This window comes from Myotis lucifugus, unplaced genomic scaffold (genome assembly GCF_000147115.1).
Source record: "Myotis lucifugus unplaced genomic scaffold, Myoluc2.0 scaffold_396, whole genome shotgun sequence".
Lineage (NCBI taxonomy): Eukaryota > Metazoa > Chordata > Mammalia > Chiroptera > Vespertilionidae > Myotis > Myotis lucifugus.
Window position 1 is genome coordinate 690,716 of NW_005871444.1, and position 19,949 is coordinate 710,664.

Genomic DNA, 19,949 nt, shown 5'->3' on the forward strand with positions numbered 1-19,949 from the left:
GATTCCGGTTAAGGGCATGTACCTTGGCTGTGGGCACATCCCCAGTAGGGGGCGTGCAAGAGGCAGCTGATCGATGTTTCTGTCTCATCGATGTTTCTAACTCTCTATCCCTCTCCCCTCCTCTCTGTAAAAAATCAATAAAATATTTTTTTAAAAAATAAATAAAAATAAAATAAAATATATTCTAGTTGGTAGCTTCCAAATCACTTTGGCGGAAATGTATAGTTAAATACAGGGACAAAGACATGTAGTCAAAAGCAAAACAAGACAAAAAGCCCTATAGTTCAAGACAATAATGTATTATGAGGAAGATATAAGTGAGGGGAAAGGATACTTCTGGCTTTGAAGACGGGGAGGCTTCTCCGGGCAGGAGGTACCCTTGTTAGCACTTAAAACGTGAGCAGAATTCAGACCATTTTGAGGAGAGAGCGTTTGAAGGTAAAGGACTAGCAGGTGCCAAGTGACAGAGGTGAGATGGTGTGGAATTCGAATCCTCCACTCACCCCCAATACTGCTGCTCTGAGTTCTCTCCCTCACTCACTGTGCTTTTCCCACACTACCCCTCTCCCTGGCTCATCCCACACATTTCTTTTTTCAAATACATTTTCATTGATTTCAGAGACGAAGGGAGAGGGAGAGATAGAAACATCAATGATGAGAATCACTGATCGGCTGCCTCTTACACAACCCCTACTGGGGATCGAGCCTGCAACCCGGGCATGAGTCCTGACCGAGAATCAAACCGTGACCTCCTGGTTCATAAGTCGACGCTCAACCATCTGAACCACACGGGTCAGGAGCACATTTTTATGGAATGAAGTGCCATCTCTACGTGCTGATGGCCTCCAAATCTATACCCAGCACTGTCTTCTCCTTTAGTTTCAGACTTACACCTCTATCTACTAGACATCTCCCACCTGATGTCTTGCAAAAATGGATGTGTAGTTTTTTTAAAAAAAGTCACGAAATAGAAAATATCAAAGTGCATCATATGTGTAAACCCAAGTTTAATGAAGCAGTTGTTTCCCATGTACATTATGGTCAAAAACCTTTAAAAAAAAAAACACAGTAAGTAGATGACAAGCTAGACATAATGACAAAAGGAGTGGGAGGAGCAGGGGCGTGTGCATGTGGGCAACAAAACCGGGGAAGTGAGAAGGAGCTGGTTTCTGGGGAAGATGACGACTTTCATTTTGAACACAGATTCTGGTTTACAGTAAATCAGGCACAGTGGTTGCCTCTTTCCCTACCACTTCCAGCCTCTGGTCAAAGTAATTCTGAATGAATGCTCCAGGGAGCGAGGGTTTCCCCTCAAACTCGTTAATAATTGGCTCCCCAGCCCTAGCTGGTTTAGTTCAGTGGACAGAGCATTGGCCTACAGACTGAAGGGTCCTGGGTTCAATTCCGGTCAAGGGCACATGCTCAGGTTGCGGGCTTAAACCCCAGCAAGGGGCGTGCAGGAGGCCGCTGATCAATGATTCTCTCATTATTGATGTTTCTATCTCTCTCCCTTTTCCTTCCTCTCTGAAATCAATAAAATATATATATTTATAAATAATAATAATTGGCTCCCCAGAAGAGATAATGCTTTAATGAGGAACTAACATTTATTGAACCCTTATTATAAGTCATGTTCTCTACATCCAGTTTCTAACTAGACATCCTCTTAGTAGAAATGAGAGGCAGATACCATTACGTCCATTTCACAAATGAGGAAGCTGAGGCTCGGAGAGGATGAGAATCTCAGGTTGTGCAGGTAGCAAGTGACTTGTTACACCTTGAGAGTGGACCACGTCACCTCTGAAAGCATCCATCACCAGGCTCCTTCTGGCCTCAGGCATTTGTCTCCCGTGGCTGCTGTAACAAATTACCACAAACCTGGTGGCTTAAAACAACAGAAATTTATTCTCTCACAGCTCTGGAGGCTGGAAGTCTGAAGTACAGGTGTTGGCAGGGTTGGTTCCTTCTGAGAGTGAATCCGTTCCACACCTCTCTCCCAGCTTGTGCTGGCTATCCTTGGCCTTCCATGGTTTGTATGTGTATCACTTCAATTTTTGGCTCCATCTTCACATGGCACTCATCTTCTTCTTTTTTTTCCTTTTTTTAATTCTCACCCAAGGATATTTTTCCATTGATTTTTAGAGAGAGGGGAAGAGAGAAGGAAAGACAGAAATATCGATGTGAGAGAAACACACCGATGGGTTGCCTCCTGCACCAGCCCGGACCAGGGCCTGGGCCCAGGAGGAGCCTGCAACCCAGATACGTGCCCGTACCCTTGACCGAAATCGAACCCGGGACCCTTCGGTCCACAGGTCAACACTATATCCACTGAGCCCAACGGGTTAGGGCTGATCTTCTTATAAGGACACCAGTCATATTGAATTAGCCAGCCCCCACCCACACCCCAGTGTGACCTCATTTTTAAGTTTATCTAATTACATCTGCAATGACCCTATTTGGAAATGAGGTCATATTCTGAGGAGTCAGACTTCCTCATCTCTTTTTTGAGGGATACAATTCAACGCCTAATACCTCATTCAGCGGTATAAGCCCTGGAGTTAAAAGAAAACTATTTCCTATTGATTTGGAGACTTTAGCATAAAAAGTTTACTTTATTTCTTGTTAGATTCCTAAGTTCCCCAGAAACCGGCTGGCTTTGTAGAATTCCCATGAGTACTCCTTATGAACACTTACAACCCCTCACCTCCCCACGGCCTCCTGGACAATATCCACCCCGCATTGCCGTCTCGTAAAAACACAAACGCACCAACTTTGCCTCCAAAAGCCACCTTCCTCCTGACGTCCCTGTTTTTCACCAAACTAGCTAGACTAGAGGTTCTCAACCTGTGGGTCGCGACCCCTTTGGGGGTCGAACGACCCTTCCACAGGGGTCGCCTAAGACCATCGGAAAACACATATATAATTACATATTGTTTTTGTGATGAATCACTATGCTTTAATTATGTTCAATTTGTAACAGTGAAATTGGGGGTCACCACAACATGAGGAACTGTATTAAAGGGTCGCGGCAGTAGGAAGGTTGAGAACCACTGCAGTCTCCCCATTTCCTAGGAAGAATCCTTGCCGTTCTCCTTCTATCTCCCAAGTTCAGTTCCTAGGGTTGCCTGTCCCTGGGGAAGACACACTGGCTCTCCAGCTCCTCCCCTGCTCCCGGCCCCCTCACCTCCCTCACCTCATCCAGCCTCACGCGTCCACCTACGGCCAGTTCTCTAGAGTCTAGAGATGTTCCGGTGATGGCGAACCTATGACACGCGTGTCAGAGGTGACACGCAAACTCATTTTTTTGGTTGATTTTTCTTTGTTAAATGGCATTTAAATATATAAAATAAATATCAAAAATATGTCTTTGTTTTACTATGGTTGCAAATATCAAAAAATGTCTATATGTGACACGGCACCAGAGTTAAGTTAGGGCTTTTCAAAATGCTGACACGCCGAGCTCAAAAGGTTCGCCATCTAGACACACACCTCCAGTCCGACGGCACGAACACCTCGGCGGCTCCGGGTACCTGGTGGCGCCCCATCCTGCATTCAAGCATGTTCGGCGCCTCACCCCCTTCCTTCCTTCCCTCCACGTTCCCGGAGGCAGTGGAGTAAGTCTGCGGACCACCCGGGGCTCGGGATCGCGGCTCGGAGCTGCTGCGGGCGCCCACCCCGCGGCCCAGGCCAGCCGCGGCCCGCCCACCGCTCCGGGCTCCACACCTGGGCGCGCCCGGAACGCCGCTGCGGCCAGAATCGTTCTGCGGAAAGGCCGGGCTCTTTTGGGGGACGCACGCAGGAACCGGAAGTCAGTGGAGGAGGACTGAACGGTGGGGACGTACTCGTTTGACTCGGAAAATGAACGTCCCTAGTGTCCTCATGGCGGGAGGTAGGGTCCCTGCAGCACTGGGTTCGCTTCCCGTCCGCCCCGAGTCCTAGACCCAGGTCTCCTCTTGGAAGCCCCGCTAAGCCGACGGCGCGATCGAGCTCCTCTGGGTTACGGGTCCGCGAGCGGCTCCTTTCCCGACTGGGCGGCGGGCGGGGGGCGGAGTCTAAGCCGCTTGCTCGCCCCTGGCTGCATGGCTTTCCTGTGACTTCCCATTGGTTTACAGAAGTCTTCCTTACGCGGGTTTCCCTCTGCCTGCAGACCCGTAGCATGGTAGGAATCTTGAGAAGTGTGCAGAAGAAAATAAAAAACCGCTCTTAAATCTACCACTCCGCTAAAACATTTTAATCGTATAAAATGGAGCGAAAATAAATGTCCATAACAAGAGATATTAATTACAAAGAGATTCCTCTAAAGTTACAAATGTCAAAAATGTTAAGCAGTCGAAATTATTGTTTTAAACCCATGCTTCTTGATGGGCATAAAATAAGATTTCTAGGTTGTAAAACTTAGGACATAGCCATAAAAATCAGAAGCTATCTCGTGAGTAAAAACAACAAAAAGCCCTGTTGTTTAATTATATGTAGATACGGTTTTTAAACAACTTATTGTAATAATGATTCTCCAGGAGAACTTAAGATGGTCCACTGGTTCTTAAATTATGGGAAAGTCTAGGACATCCCAACTCACATTTTGCTAAATTTTCCTTTTAGGGAGGTGGAGGTTTTTTCCAGTACCATTAGGATGGTCCTCGTTCCAGGCCCTACATAATTCCTGCTGTCGGAAAAAATCCACCGCATCCAAGAAAAGTATTCCCGATGTTGCTTTTTGTGACAAAACGACAAAGGAGTCTGGGAAGGCCCTTGACAAGCTCTTCTCTTCGGAACAACAGGCTTCCATATTGCATGTGTTGAATACAGCATCTAATAATGAACTCGAAGCTTTCAAATTACTTCGTGGAAGAAAGTCCCTCAATCTTGTAGAGCACAGAAAAAAGTTTGGGCCATTCCAGAATTTGGAGAGTTTAATGAATGTGCCCTTGTTCCAGTATAAAACTACCGTTCAGATTTGTAACTCCATTCTTTGTCCAGAGACTGAAGTGAAAAAGAAAAAGTCACAGGAAAACCGGCTCTTGAAAAAGCTCCTCAAACCAGAAATAGAAAGAGAGAGACTTAAGGTATACATACCCTTTTTTATTCATGTCGATTATACTGTCTAAATATTTGAGAACCTACTGTGTAAAGAGCTATTCTGGGCACTAAGACAGGGCTCTCAGGCAGCTTATAGTTCAGTTGGTGGGTTCAGTGATACATATATTAATAGATAACCCACTATACAAAGTAGTATGTGATCGAGACCAAAGAATGAGATATACAAATAGTACGTGAGCCATTCCTTCAGAGGAGAGAACTGTGGGCTGTAACTGTTGGGGAAAGTTTACTGGGAGAACTCAACTTGTATCTTTGAGGGAGAGAATTAGGCTAGTGGGAAGAGGAGGGCATTCTAGGAGGCAAAACAGTGATGTAGAAGTAGGTCTGTGCAAAGTTTATTTAAAAGGAATGTTGAGATATCTGGCTGTATCTGACAGTTATGTTAGGAGTAATCAGAAATTAGGATGCAAAGATGAGCTATGCCAAAGAGTGACTCTCGAACGTCTTTCCAGCAGCATTTAAAGTTATTTTCTCCCCCCTTTAAAAGAAATAAAAATAAAAATGTTTTTTGTTGATTTTAGAGAGTGAGAGGGAGTGAGATAGAAACACCCATTGGCTTCCTCATGCACGCCCCCTACTGGGGATCAAACCCACAACCTAGGCATGTGCCCTGACCGGGTATCGAACCAGCGACCTTTTGGTGTATGGGACAATGCTCAACCAACTGAGCCACACCAGCCAGACAGAAGGCCTGTATTTTGTAGCTCTTTGGGCTTCCAAAATATTTTGCCTTTATTTATTTTGTAATCCTCACCAAATTATTCTGCCTTTCATGGATATTTACCCATTCTTTAGCAGTAAAAGGGAGATGAATATAGAATTACAAAATGTTCCTGCTTATCTCTGTATCTATAGATCATGTTAATGTATATTGTCTGTGTAACTAAATGAGCCATGTGGGAGTGAGGTGAAGCCCAGACTTGGCACAGAGCTAAATCCATACATCCGGTTATCTGTTACACATGTCCTCTTCGAAGGCAGCCTGAACTCAATACATTAAAAAACAACTCATCTCCCCCAACCTTCCCAAGTTGACCCACCTCCTAAGATCATCTTGATTAATGATGCCATATAGTTACTGAAATACAATTGCAGTTATCCTAGGCCCCTTGATCATCCCACATAACAATTTTACTCCCATTATCTCTGATCTCTTTCTTGTCCTCATTGTCACTGTCTTAGGTTCTGAATACTTTGTCATATAACAGGTACCTAACACAAATCCCTACCTCTAGTCTATCTCTTCTGGTCCATCTTCCACACAGCTGTCCCTGATCTTTCTGAAATGTAAATCTGTTACTCCTGAATGGTATATGCTTTGCTGGCTCTCTGTGGCTCTCAGGATAAAGCAAGTTACTTTTTGCAGAAATCTGTGTACCCCTCTGCCCTTTTCCCACTTGTACTTGCTGAGTCTGAGGTGTCAAACTTTTTAAGTGGACATCTGGGTGAGATAACTTCCCGCTTACCATTTTACTCGTTCTCCTAGTCCTCCAGTAAGTCTTTCCTGACCATTTCTTTTCTCTACAGTGTAAATATTGTTATGGCATTTCTTACCATGTACGGCTGTGTTCCTGGTTCCCCAGCCTCTAGCAGTCCCCAGCAACATTTGAATGCCTACTTTGAGCTATGTGCTGAGAACTGACTGCTACTAGTTACCTTTTAATTACTCCTGCATGTCTTTCACAATTCTGTTTATAAACCATAAATATATTTCTATTACATTAACTAATTTGGCTTTCTGAGTCTGTCACTTAAATTTTGTATCTGTTAAAATGTTTACACTTGCAATGAAACCAGCCTTTTTGTTTTAGGCAGTTAACAGTATCGTATCCATTGTTTTTGGTACTCGGAGAATTGCCTGGGCTCACCTTGATCGTAAATTGGCAGTGCTGGACTGGCAGCATAAAGAATGTTGCCCAAAAAAAAAAAAAAAAAAAAAAAAAAAAAAAAAAAAAAAAAAAAAAAAAAAGAATGTTGCCAGTTGGTGAAAGGAACATACACATCATCTGTCTATTTAGAAGAGGTAAGGCAGTAACACCTCCAAATTCCTACCTGCTAAAGATCCTTGTATAGTTTAATCTACTGGTCCTGAAAAGAATCTAATAAAATAGTAAGGAGAGATTTTCTTTTGGTACTTATTACTCACCCATTCCAATTATGTTTTCCGTCATCGATTTTTTAAAAATTTTAATATTTAATATTTTTTAAATTTTAATATTTCTTCATTTATTTCAAGAAATGTCTATGTATCAAAGGCAGATACTGAAAAAAAAATGCTAAAGTTAATTCTATAATCTTTTCTTTTTTTAAAAATATATTTTATTGATTTTTTACAGAGAGGAAGGGAGAGAGATAGAGTTAGAAACATCGATGAGAGAGAAACATCGATCAGCTGCCTCCTGCACATCTCCTACTGGGGATGTGCCCGCAACCCAGGTACATGCCCTTGACCGGAATCGAACCTGGGACCCTTCAGCCCGCAGGTCGATGCTCTATCCACTGAGCCAAACCGGTTTCGGCTAAAGTTGATTCTAAATGTTATAGAATTTCATCACTATATTCGGAAAGCTTATTTTTAAATACTAACATTATCTCATTTGAGTCTTTGAAAGTTTGTGAGATGGGCAGTAATTATCATCCTGATTACACCATTGAAAACTGTTTCGATCAAGCACCCGATGCAATCAGTCATTTGTAAAGGGGATTGATTTTAGGCTAATTATTCCAACCCTATGCTTTACTGTAGAAGTTTTTAAAAGGTTAATAAAACAGTTTTAACTTGTCTAATCTTAAAGTCAATATAGATTTTAGAAATCACAAGCCCATTTTACAGAAGAGGAAAGTAGTACTTAGGACTAAATGGTTTGTCTTAGCTTATCTGGTGCCCGATAGAACCATTACCAGAATTTGGCTGTTCTGATTCTCCCATAAAATGCTTTTTCAATTACTTCAAAATTGTCAATAGCAAAATAATGTAAGTTATGTAATTTTATTTTTAAAATAGAAGTGGGACTGAGGGGACCCAGACAATAAAACGTAATGATTTACTTCTGCTCACTTATTTTATTTTGTTCTTTAAAGATTTCTCCGGTCGTTTCAAAGATGCCCAAAGCTGACTTCTATGTTCTGGAAAAAACAGGACTTTCCCTTCAGAACTCAACTCTGTTTCCTATCCTGCTACACTTGCATATCATGGAAGCCATGCTGTATGCCTTATTAAACACAACTTTTGCCCAGCGTGGCCAGCATCAGGTGCTGAGCATGAATCGAAATGCAGTGGGGAAGCACTTTCAGCTGATGCTGGGTGACAGCCGCACGAGTGGAAAAGAACTAGTGAAGCAGTTCCTCTTAGACGCTGTGCTGAAGGAAGAGCCTCGGGTATTCTTCCCGTCAGATAAGATAGTCCACTACAGACACATGTTTTCAGCTACTGACCAATACAGAATAGAAGAGTTATATGATTCATTATTACAAGCTGTTGCCTTCTATGAATTGGCAGTGTTTGACCATGAACCTTAAAATTCTGATCACTAACATACGATCTGCTCTGTTATATTTATTAGCTTTAAAGTTGTAAAAAAACAAGTTTTGACATCCATGTTAATGGAAAAGAAAACATGGTTTGAGTGTATTTAATGTTTAAAGTCAGATTTTTGGCTATTGAATGGTTTATACAATAAGCCAAGGCCAAGTCCATAAATATCTTTGTGAGATTTTCTACCTTTTAGGTTTAAGTGTTAAACAGTAAGATACTTCCTAAACAGTCTAAATAAGAAACAAAGTTATCTTCCTTTAAAAGCAAATATCATCTATATTAAAGAATTTGCTGAAAAAGGGAATGAATTTTTCCGGGTGGTGCTCGTCGTGGGAATAAAGCTAAATATAATTGATAACACAACTTGTGGAATCCTCTTCTTATTCTGTAAATAGAACGTGGTTTGATGCACAACCTCCAAAAGGTGATTTTCATCAGCTCAATCTCCCAAGCCCAGAATAAACAAGCTTTGTCTAATAGGCTCACTATCTTACTTTGAAATCATCTTTTTTTAAAAGTAGCACTTTTCCACATCTCTCCATTTTCCATTTTATCTGCCTTAGTTCAGACCGTCATTATATCTCACTTGTACTGAACCCAGCTCTCTGATGTCAAAGCATTAAGCCATTTCTTTCATCTAAAAGTGAAATATACTTTTTGGGGAAAATTCAAATAATCTTTTTGGGGAAAATTCAAATAATCATAAATATGTATATATATAAAAGCCTAAGCAACTGTTCAACTGGTAGCTATGATGCACATTTACCACCAGGGGGCAGACACTCAATGCACAGATATGGAGACATGGAACAGACAGATGAATCTCAGAGGGAAGGGGGGAGGGCGGGAAGAGATTAACCAAAGATTTTATATACATACTAGAGGCCTGGTGCACGGATTCGTGCACTGGTGCAGGCCAGGCCAAGGGACCCCACCAATGAATGAATTTGTGCACCGGGCCTCTAGTATAAAATAAATGGAAGTCCTCTCAGCACCTCGTAACTCCTTAGGAGTTTGGTATACACTCTAGATTTGTTGCTATGCCTGTGTAAACCTCTACACATAGTATATGGTTGTATACATAAACATATCCATCTTGGGAAATATTATAGATATCTCACACTATTCATGTCTGAAACTATTCTCTTTCCTCCAGATCATCTCCTTTGCTACCGTTTTATACTGTGCTAAATGGCCTCACTGTCCATTCAGTTGTTTATGCCAGACATGTGGTATTCTACTTCCCACATATTTCTAGAAATAGCTGTAAGTGAAAATGTGACTGTTTTAGACATTTATAAGCTAGGATATGAAGTATTGAAAAGTACTCAAAATTTGCTTATTTTTATCACAAAAATGAGTTTAAATCTAACAGGAATTTATCACCTTTAAGAATTGAAAAATATTTCCCCAAATCATGTTAAACCTAAAAAGAAAAAAGATATTAAAAATTCTAGCCCGGCCAGTGTGACTCCGTGGTTGAATATCGACCCATCAACCAAGAGGTCACCAATTTAATTGCTGTCAGGGCACATGCCCAGGTTGCCAGCTCAAGCCCCAGTAAGGGGTGTGCAGAAGGCAGCCCATTGATGAGATTTCTCTCATCGATGCTTCTATCTCTATTCCTCTCCCTCTCTTTCTAAAAACCAGTAAAAAAAAACATTTTAAAAATTCTATGGATTTATTTTACTTTGGTTCCTCAATTATAATTATCAGAATTTTCTAATAATAAAACACCAAAAATTAACAGGTAAGAGCTCTATAGGTAGTGAACTCTTGTATTCAGTAGAAAAAAATCCATATACTTTTTAAAAAATGCCTCAGGCAGGTCTTAGTCTCTTATACAGGACTGAACCTATGTAAGTTATAGCCTATAGCCAAACCTATACAATATCCAATATTTACTCGTGATTATATCTGGAACTCCTATATAAATACTGGATAAAGCCTTTTAGCTTTAGCCTTTAAATCAATGTTATCAATACAAGAAAAAGCAGGTTAAATAAAAACACTTTAATACACATTTAAAGCAGGTATACATAAGATATTTTTCAACTGTGCAAAATTAGGATCCTTATCTTTTGAGGAGAAAATGTAATTCACCAGATAATGTAACTGAATATTAAGCTAATTAATACAAACACTTGAAATAGGAAACTATTTTCAGGTATACCTGATTATATAATTGCAAAAATTATTTAAAGTGAACTGTGGAATTTTTAAATCTTGTAATTAAAAATACATATTTCCTCCAAAAACATAACCTTCAGTGGAAATGGCTATTATATAGAAATCCTAGAGTAGAATCCTTTGGTGTGTTTTTTTTTTTTTTTTAAATTCTTACCTAAGGATGTGGTTTTATTGATTTTACTGTGTTGTTTTTTTTTAAGTATATTTTTATTGATTTTCAGAGAGGAAGGGACAGGGAGATAGAAAAACATTGGTATGAGAGTGAAACACTGATCGTTTGCCTCCACATGTGCCCAGGCTGGGGATAGAATCCATGATCTTTTGGTGTGTGGGACTGAAGCTCCAACCAACTAGGCCATACTGGCCAGGGCTGTTAAATAGCATTAAATCTTGAATGAAGTAGATATATTAACATCATTAATATCTATGAAATAAAACACAAATTATACAAAAATACAAAAAAATATACAAGGTAACTGATTTGACTTGGCAAAATATACAAGATATCACATGTACGGTTGCTAAAAAACATTAATGAAAACTTGAATTCATAATCTTGATTCCACTTTGTCAACATTCAGTATTCAATGGTGAAATATGCTAGAGTGCACCAAAAATAAAGTCAGGAAGCTCTTACTTTTTGTTGTTGTTAATCCTCACCCAGGATATTTTTTTCCCATTGATTTTTAGAAAGAATGGGAAAAGGAGAGGGAGACACACAGAGAGAGAAACATTGGTGAGAGAGACACATCGATTGGTTGCCTACCGCATGCGCACCAACTGGGGTCAGGGATTGAACCTACAACCCAGGTACATGCCTTTGATGGGGAATCGAACCCATGGACCTTTGGTATGCAGGCTGACCCTGAGCAGGAAGATCTTTTATTTTTATTTTCTTTTTGTGGGGGTGAGATTTTACTTTTTGAAAAATGAAACAATTTCCTTCTTAGGAAGTTTTCTTATGCATCATACGTATATGTAATATTGTATTCTAGATTGCATAAATTTATTTAAGAGATTCATATTTACAACTTGACAGAGTACTCACACTTGGTTGGAGAGAGTTGAATTAAAGGTACCAGGAAAGGGAAAAATTATGGAGTAGTGTAGCATTGAACCCTCTTTAGAAATATCTTAGTGAACTCTAGCTCCTAGAAACAGCTCAGTTACATACATAAATACTCCAACAAAGCTAAATCAGATAATACAAAAAATTTTTAAAAATACCACATCATAAATACAAAATGCAACTCAAATTTTTTCATTTTAAATATGTGCGCACTAATAAAAATATACAAATATTCTGTTTTAAATGTACATTAAGAGATGTAAACTTCCACAAAAATCAACATAAAAATGTATCTTAAGGACCACACAATAATCTGTACAAGGCACTGTTAATGTGGAATATTAAGGGAAGTCAGCTGCCAAAGTGTTCACAGTCTCTTTTGCAATGTTAAGGTGAATTCCTTCAAGATAGTGGAGGAACCTGTCAAAATTACACAGAAAAATAATTTAATATTAATATTTCCATCAGGTGAGAATATGAATCTTGAAATAGCTATATAAAATGTTATTTCTATAGATCCTTTACCTTCTTTTACTTTTTCCTTGTTCTTTTAGCTTCTCAGTCCTACAAATGTTTCGAAGAGTTGGCAAGTATTCAATTATACTAGCTTGTCTATTACCCAGGTTGAGAAGAGATCGGCTAGAAAATACACTTTTAATGACTGCTATCCTCTTCCAAGCACAGCTGTAAATTAAAAGTAACCCATTACTTTTTATGTTTAATGCCCCCAAAAATGCAACAATCCCAAACACAATCAGCTTTTGGTCTGCTTGTCCCTGTTTCTAATCTAGACTGGATTAACTGGATTCCAGATTAATTTTCTGTATCATTTTCAACCCATCAACCACTCCCATGCTGAAACATCTGTGATGGCTACCTGTTTCCTGCCACAGCAAATCCAAAACCCTTTCTCTATCACTCGAAGAGTCTCCTCAATCTAGCCCACCCTAATCTCTCATTTTTCTTCCCAGTATTCAGACTGATCTCCTTCACTCTCATTATAAGTTATATCATTAATATCAAGGGCTAATTATGATCAATAAAGCCCAGCATTTCAAAATTGATAAGAACCTAACAATTTCCCCTTTACCCTTTTTCTACTGAAATGTAAGAAAAATTAAAGACTTACTCTAAATTAGCCGAGGACTGACTAAAGTACACATTGGTGCGCTTTTGTGAAACAGATAAAGTAAGGTCTTTCATTGGATCTCTGCCTAATTTCTTGCAAGAATTCAAGGTTTCCAATGCTTTTGAAATAGTAGAAGAGCACTTAGTAAAACTGAGAGCTTCTACCGCTGCCTTTAATTCTCCAGAGCTTTGAGAAGTCCATCCATCACTGTTTTCAAGACTAAACTCATCACAAAGTCCACTTTTAACCTTTCCATTTGTCCAACTGAAGTCATGTTTACCAAGTTCCTTTTGTTCCCTTACATCAGTTACAAGGGCATCTAAGAAGGACATGTTATCCATGAACTCAGCGAGAGAATTTAAACAGTGAGAAACGAGGGCAGAACATTTTTTTTCTGCTGGTGTTTTAGGAAGATGAGGATTAGATTCAAGGTTAGAATCTAAACATTTGTTTAGTTTCTTTGTCTCTGAATTGCTTTCTTTGGCTTTGCTTTCTTCTGAACTTGAGGAAGAAGATTCAGGGTGAAGGCAAAGAAATTCATCAGAGAAGTCCAAGTTCGTGTCAAATAAGTCACTATCATCTAGAATTACCATTTTTTTCTTATGTTTCTTTTTTTGCGACTTTTTCAATGGCTTCTCTCCAGAATGTTTCCTGGCAAGACATTTCATATTTTTTGTTGCTGCACTGGTGTCCACACTTACTGATGAACCACAAAGCTTTTCTGTTTCTGGAATTATATCAACAGGTAATGGTAGGATGAACTCAAGATTGCTATATAAGAAATCTACATTCCGCATTTGGAATTCTGTAAGAATCTGGATGAGCTTATGCCATTCTGCTTTTGTTCTGATTTTATGCTGAAAAACAATTTTGAGTAAAGAAATGTTATAACAATACACATTTAAACATTTTTCTACCCATATGAATGTCATCTGTCTTCTATCTTCAAAGAAGTCATTACCCCTCATAATGTATTAACCTACACAGTCCCTTAATTCATCAAAATAGTATTACAAATCTAAAAAATTAATTTAGACTATTAATTTGAAGAATTAAATTCTTTAATATTCAGTATATACCCCAATTCAATAATTAGCTCATTTGTTTAAAAAATACTTCTCTAGCCCAACTGGTGTGGCTCAGTGGTTGAGCGTCGACCTATGAACCAAGAGGTCACGGTTCGATTCCCGGCAGGGCACATCCCCAGGTTGCAGGAGGCAGCCAATCAATGATTGTCTCTCATCATTATTGTTTCTCTCTCTCTCTCCCTTTCCCTTCTGTGCTGGGCTGCATATCTGGCACTTCGGCCAGACGGGTCATGCTGTGCTATCTGTTCCTAAAACACATAGATAGGAAGATACTGACATCAGGCCAGACCTTGAGATATGGTCTCATGGCCCCTTCCCAGAACGCAGGCCTTCTTTCTCAGAAGGCCCGGAAGTCTCATTCCAAATTTGGGAGACAAAGGATTGGAGAAAGTATAAATAAAGAGAGTTTCCTCCATATTGGGGGGCCCAGAATTTGAAAGACACATTTTTCTCTGGGCCTCCACAAAATTTAATAATAAAATGTAACTCTTGCAGTCAGGGCTGCAGTTCAGCCTCTGCTTTGGCAGGGTGCTGTAACTGTAGTCAGCTGGCCAGCTTAATAAAGGCTCTTAAATTTAAATTCTGAGTCAGTGGTCTATCTCGCTGAGTGAACCCATAACACCTTCCTCTCTAAAATCAATAAAAATCTTTAAAAAAAAATTCTCTAAAATTTTTAATCTGAACTATCTGTAAGTTCTCTTCTCAATACTATAATAAGCATTTAGAGCAATGCATATGCATCATTTGTCAGAGTTCGAATGTGTTAAAATCTGAAGCCTATAAAAAGTATGAGCAAATTTAAGTTAATCTCTAGATTCAAAAGATAGGAGTATTGAAAAGATGAAGGAAACATAAATTTAACATTCAAATTTAACATTCCAAACTAGACATTGAAAATACCTTTAAAAATGAAAATAAATCTTCAGAAGGGGATAAAATGTTCTTAAGGCCAAACAAGGTCTCAACACAGCCAGTGTCACATTTGGGAAGGTCTGTAGGACTCCTTTTAGCATTTTTAGGGTTATTTTTGGAATTACGGCCATCTTCAGAGCGAATAAGCTGTACATTTCTGCCATTTCCTCCTTCAAAGTGAATAAAAGAAAGTCTTACCTATCCATATTTTAAACAAATTATATCAAACAATTATTTAAAATCTATGATCCTTTGGCATCTCTTGATCCTATACACTCCATTTTGTTCTTCTCCACACATTTATTTAATTCACAAAGAGTGCAATGCAGCCCGGCTGGCGTGCCTCAGTAGTTGAGCATCAACCTATGAACCAGGAGGTCATGGTTTGATTCCCAGTCAGGGCACATGCCCGGGTTGCAGGCTCGATCCCCTGTGTGGGCATGCAGGAGGTAGCCGATCGATGATTCTCTCTCATCATTGATGTTTCTATCTCTCTCTCCCTCTCCTTTCCTGTCTGAAATCAATTAAAAAAATATGTTTTTAAAAGTACAATACAAACATTACTTTTATCATACATAGGTTAAGTGAGATGGTGGTGATGGGCTTACAAAACAATCCAACAGGGAAAAAGTGCGAAGACTAGTAACAGACAAGTCACAGAAGAATACAAATATAATAAACTCATAAAACCATGTGCAACTGCCCTAAGTGACTATGGAAGTGCAATTAAGATGTTCATTTTTTCACCTTTAAATTGGCAAATTAAAATGACTGACAACTGCCCAGCCAGTGTGGCATAGTGGTTGAGTGTCAACCTATGAACCAGGAGGTCACGGTTTGATTCCTGTTCAGGGCACATACCCAGGTTGTGGGCTCGTTCCCCAGTGTGGGGACTGCAGGAGGCAGCTAATCAATGATTCTTTCTCATCATTGATGTTTCTATCTCTCTCTCTTTCCTTCCTCTCTGAAATCAATAAAACTATGCTAAAAAATAAATTAAAAATAAATAAATAAGATGACTGATAACCTAGTTCAGTTAAAGATACACATAAAAGAGCCATCATATATTCATTGTGGAACATAAACTCATATATAAATGTAAAATGTATAGCCTTTGGCCCAGAAATCACACTTCTAGAATTCTCTCCAACAGAAGTACTCACAGACATGCTCAAGGATATGTGTATAAAGATATCCACTGCATACTTTAACAACACACTGAAGATAACTTAAATGTCTCTAAATAGGTAATGGTTAATTAAATTATGTTATATCCAATCAATTATGGAATAGCATGCAGCTGTGAAAAATGGGGTAGAACTCTACTGACAAATTGCTGAGTGAAAAGCAAACTGTTTAACAATATATATAGTATTGGTTAATTTTGCTAAATAAGTTGGTAGCAATATTTGTGCATAAAGGTCTAACAGTGGCTACCTTTAAGAAGTTCTTTTATTTTTTATTTTACATAAAAGTTTGAATTTCCAATGAGTGTGTATTTTTATAGAAATGAAATACATATAAGATCTTCCAGAAAAGAAAAAATGCCATACTTAATTCATGTCTTCTAAAGTCTTGGTATAGCATTTTATATCCAGTAGTATGCTGACAGTTAACTAATTTTTTTAATAACAGGTTATTTTCCACGTCTTATTTTTCATATTTACTTCCAAGTAAATTATGTTGAATTAAATGTTTGTCTACTTTAAAAATATATATATATTAAAATTTTGAACAAATCAAAGAAAAAATACTGACAGGGGATTAATATTTCAGAACATTACTCTGATTTCATTTAAATATTTGTGTATTTTCCTGAGCAGAATCTGTAACTACATAACTGTGACTATGGAGCATGGAAACCACGAACTATGAACTTCTTCAGGAAAGGAACATGTCTTATTCATGTCTTATTCACAGGATCTAGCATGGAGAACATGTATCTGTGACTTGAATTAGGTAATGATGACTAAAGATCAATAATAAAATAAAGCATTTCTGCCCTAGCTGGTTTGGCTCAGTGGATAGAGTGTCGGCCTGTGGACTGAAGGGTCCTAGGTTCGATTCTGGCCAAGGGCATATGCCTGGGTTGTGAGCTCGATCCCCAGTGGGGAGCGTGCCGGAGGCAGCCGATCGATGATTCTCTCTCATCATTGATGTTTCTATCTTTCTATCCTTCTCCCTTCCTCTCTGAAATCAATAAAAATATATTTTAAAAAAATAAAAATAAAAAATAAAAAAAATTAAAAAAAATAAAGCATTTCTGAAATGATAAAGTTCTTAGGCAAAATAGAATTACAGACTAGCGAAGAAGCTAAAAGGGACCTTACAACATGGCCACATAAAAATAATTTATATATGTGGAAGAAATCACCGATATTTTTTAAAAAGTAATAAAAATAAATTGTTAAATAATATAATTCTATTTGTTTATTAAAAAACATACGTTTATAAATGTAGAAGTAACAATCTGTTCTAGGTTAGTTTAATTTTATTTACCCACATTTAATGTTCATAAAACTTTTCATCAACAAAGTTGACATATGTATGTATTTTTAAGATTAATGTGATACCTGGATGCTCTAAATTTTTATAATCTTTCAAATATTTTGGTATAGAATATATTTTAACATAGGGTCCCATTGCAGAATTTTCTTTTTATAACAGATCAACTTACGACAAAGAGATAATGGCCTTTCTTCTAAAAATCCACCTCCACTTCTAATCCAAAATTGTAAGTAAAGGATACTTTTCCTAATATCACAAGTATTTGCAGTTAACAATGTTACAAAGTCTTTTATGTCAGTTCTAAAATTCTCAGTTAAGCAGATTGTCTGTAGGTAGCTGGCAACATTTAGCTGAGAGAAAAAGGAAATAAATATGGTCAATTGCAGAGTTAATAGAAATACATGAATACATGTCTTTTAAAAAGTAAGACAAATTTTGCTGAAATTCACATATTAAGCATTTATTGAGAATAAAATGAGCTGGACTCAAGGTTCAGTTAGATTCCCAGTCAAGGGCATGTACCTGGGTTACAGATTTGCCCCCCACCCCAGTTGGGGCATGTGCGGGAGGCAACCAATCAAAAATAGTGTGTCTCTGCCCTAGCTGGTTTGGCTGGGTGGATAGAGTGTCAGCCTACAAACTGAAGGGTCCTGAGTTCGATTCCAGTCAAGGGCATGTACCTCAGTTGCAGGCACAATGTGGGAAGCAACCAATCGATGTGTCTCTCTCACATCAATGTTTCTCTCTCTCTCCTCCCTCCATTCCTTCCACTCTATTTCTGAAAAGCAATGGAAAAAATATCCTCGGGTGAGGATTAACAAATAAATAAATAAAATTTTAAAAATAAATAAAACCATGAGATACCAATATATAATTATTACTATGGATAAAATAAAATAATTGGGTAATTCTGGTGATTATGCAAAATACAACTGAACCCTCATACATTGCTGGTGGGATGAAAATCATTGGAAAACTTCAGAAAACAATTTATCAGGCTCTTATAATGTTAATTCAACCAATGATTCCACCTTTAAGTACTTAAGTAAAAAAAAAAAGGAAATATATGTCCAGAATAATGTAATTATTCATAGCAGCTTTATTTATAATAGTTTAGCTGTAAACAACCCAAATGTCTATCAATAGGTGAATATGATAACACATTCATATATGAGAAGTATATCTATAAAATGGGATACTGCTCATTCACAAAAAGGAAAGAACTACTGCCACAGGTAATATGAATGAATCTGAAAAAGCATTATGTTATGTAAAAGAAACTAAATAAAAAATACATATTATAAGATTCTATTTATATAAAATTCTACAGGCAAAATTATAGTGACAGAAAAACACAATGGGGCGCAAGGGAACTTTCAGATAAAATATTTTTTTAAAAAAGTTATAAAAGGACACATAATGTTTTCTATTATTTGAAATTTCAGAATCAAAAACACTAATATTAAAAAGTTAAACATATTAGAATATTGTGTCTACTTTTGGTGAGGAGGGGAGTGCTGACTTTTTAAAAAAGGGCTTATGGGAACTTTTTGGATGGAATGGAAATGTTCTATATTTTTATATGGGCAATGGTCACATGAAGGTTTATTACATATGTTAATATTTATCAAATTATACACTTAAGGGCATTTAACTGCATGTTAATTTAACCTCAATAAAGCACTGTTACTATAAAAAAAAACTTAATGAACACTGGAGTCTAGTAAATTTGAATATTTGGCCCAGCCAGCATGGCTCAGTGGTTGAGCATCGACCTATGAACCAGGAGGTCACAGTTTGATTCCTGGTCAGAGCACATGCCCAGGTTGTGGGCTCAATCCCCAGTAGGGGGTGTGCAGGAAGCAGCTGACCAATGATTCTCTCATCATTGATGTTTCTATCTCTCCCTTTCCTTTGCTCTCTCTGAAATCAATAAAATAAAAAAACACTAAAAATTTTTAACATATCCTTAGTAATTACATTTTAAAATTATAACTATCATAATAAATCAACTTTTATATAATTATGATATATGATCATCAAAATTAAAAACTTACCAACGAAGGCATATTGAAATTAATTTCTTCAAAACAGCCGTCAAACATTAAACTAAATGAAGGGTCTATAGTAAAAAAAAAATTTTTTAAACATGGAGAACAATTAATTTCTTTTTCCAGTTATATTTTTTCTATGTAAATATTCTGTATTTCATCAGTAATAGAAATCAAGTATCATGTAAACTATATGATAAAAATTGAATTTCTACCTTGGCCTAAAGTAGCTATGATTTTTAATTAAACTGCCATTTGACTTGTGATTACTATGATTTTTATTTATATTTTTAGATTACAATCACTGTCAAATGGGCCATTAATTTGTAAGTGGATTCTAACATAAACACATTTTCCTATAGAAATCCAT

The 19,949-nt window shown here is 37.8% G+C and overlaps 2 protein-coding genes across 3 annotated transcripts in view; one reads left to right on the forward strand and one right to left on the reverse strand.

Annotated features, from left to right (window-relative positions):
• Positions 1 to 3,804: 3,804 nt before the first annotated feature.
• TEFM (transcription elongation factor, mitochondrial) lies at positions 3,805 to 8,995 on the forward strand. Of its 2 annotated transcripts, XM_014467435.2 has the most exons (5): positions 3,805 to 3,889; positions 4,600 to 5,063; positions 6,909 to 7,008; positions 7,071 to 7,120; positions 8,179 to 8,995. In XM_014467435.2, exons 1-5 carry the CDS (start codon positions 3,859 to 3,861, stop codon positions 8,614 to 8,616), a joined length of 1,083 nt encoding a protein of 360 aa, XP_014322921.1. In that variant the 5' UTR covers positions 3,805 to 3,858; the 3' UTR covers positions 8,617 to 8,995. The 2 variants fall into 2 exon arrangements, with proteins under 2 accessions (XP_014322921.1, XP_014322922.1); XM_014467436.2 differs by lacking the exons at positions 6,909 to 7,008; positions 7,071 to 7,120.
• Positions 8,996 to 10,630: 1,635 nt separating this feature from the next.
• The window catches only part of ATAD5 (ATPase family, AAA domain containing 5), a 41,696-nt gene continuing 32,377 nt past the window's right edge, over positions 10,631 to 19,949 (reverse strand). The window contains exons 18-23 of the mRNA XM_014467433.2: positions 19,586 to 19,650; positions 17,698 to 17,878; positions 15,009 to 15,190; positions 13,021 to 13,877; positions 12,417 to 12,575; positions 10,631 to 12,311 (exon numbers count right to left, since the gene is read on the reverse strand). Of these exons, the coding sequence (XP_014322919.1) occupies positions 12,233 to 12,311; positions 12,417 to 12,575; positions 13,021 to 13,877; positions 15,009 to 15,190; positions 17,698 to 17,878; positions 19,586 to 19,650 (1,523 nt within the window). The 3' untranslated portion in view covers positions 10,631 to 12,232. The remainder of the gene's footprint in view (positions 12,312 to 12,416; positions 12,576 to 13,020; positions 13,878 to 15,008; positions 15,191 to 17,697; positions 17,879 to 19,585; positions 19,651 to 19,949) is intronic.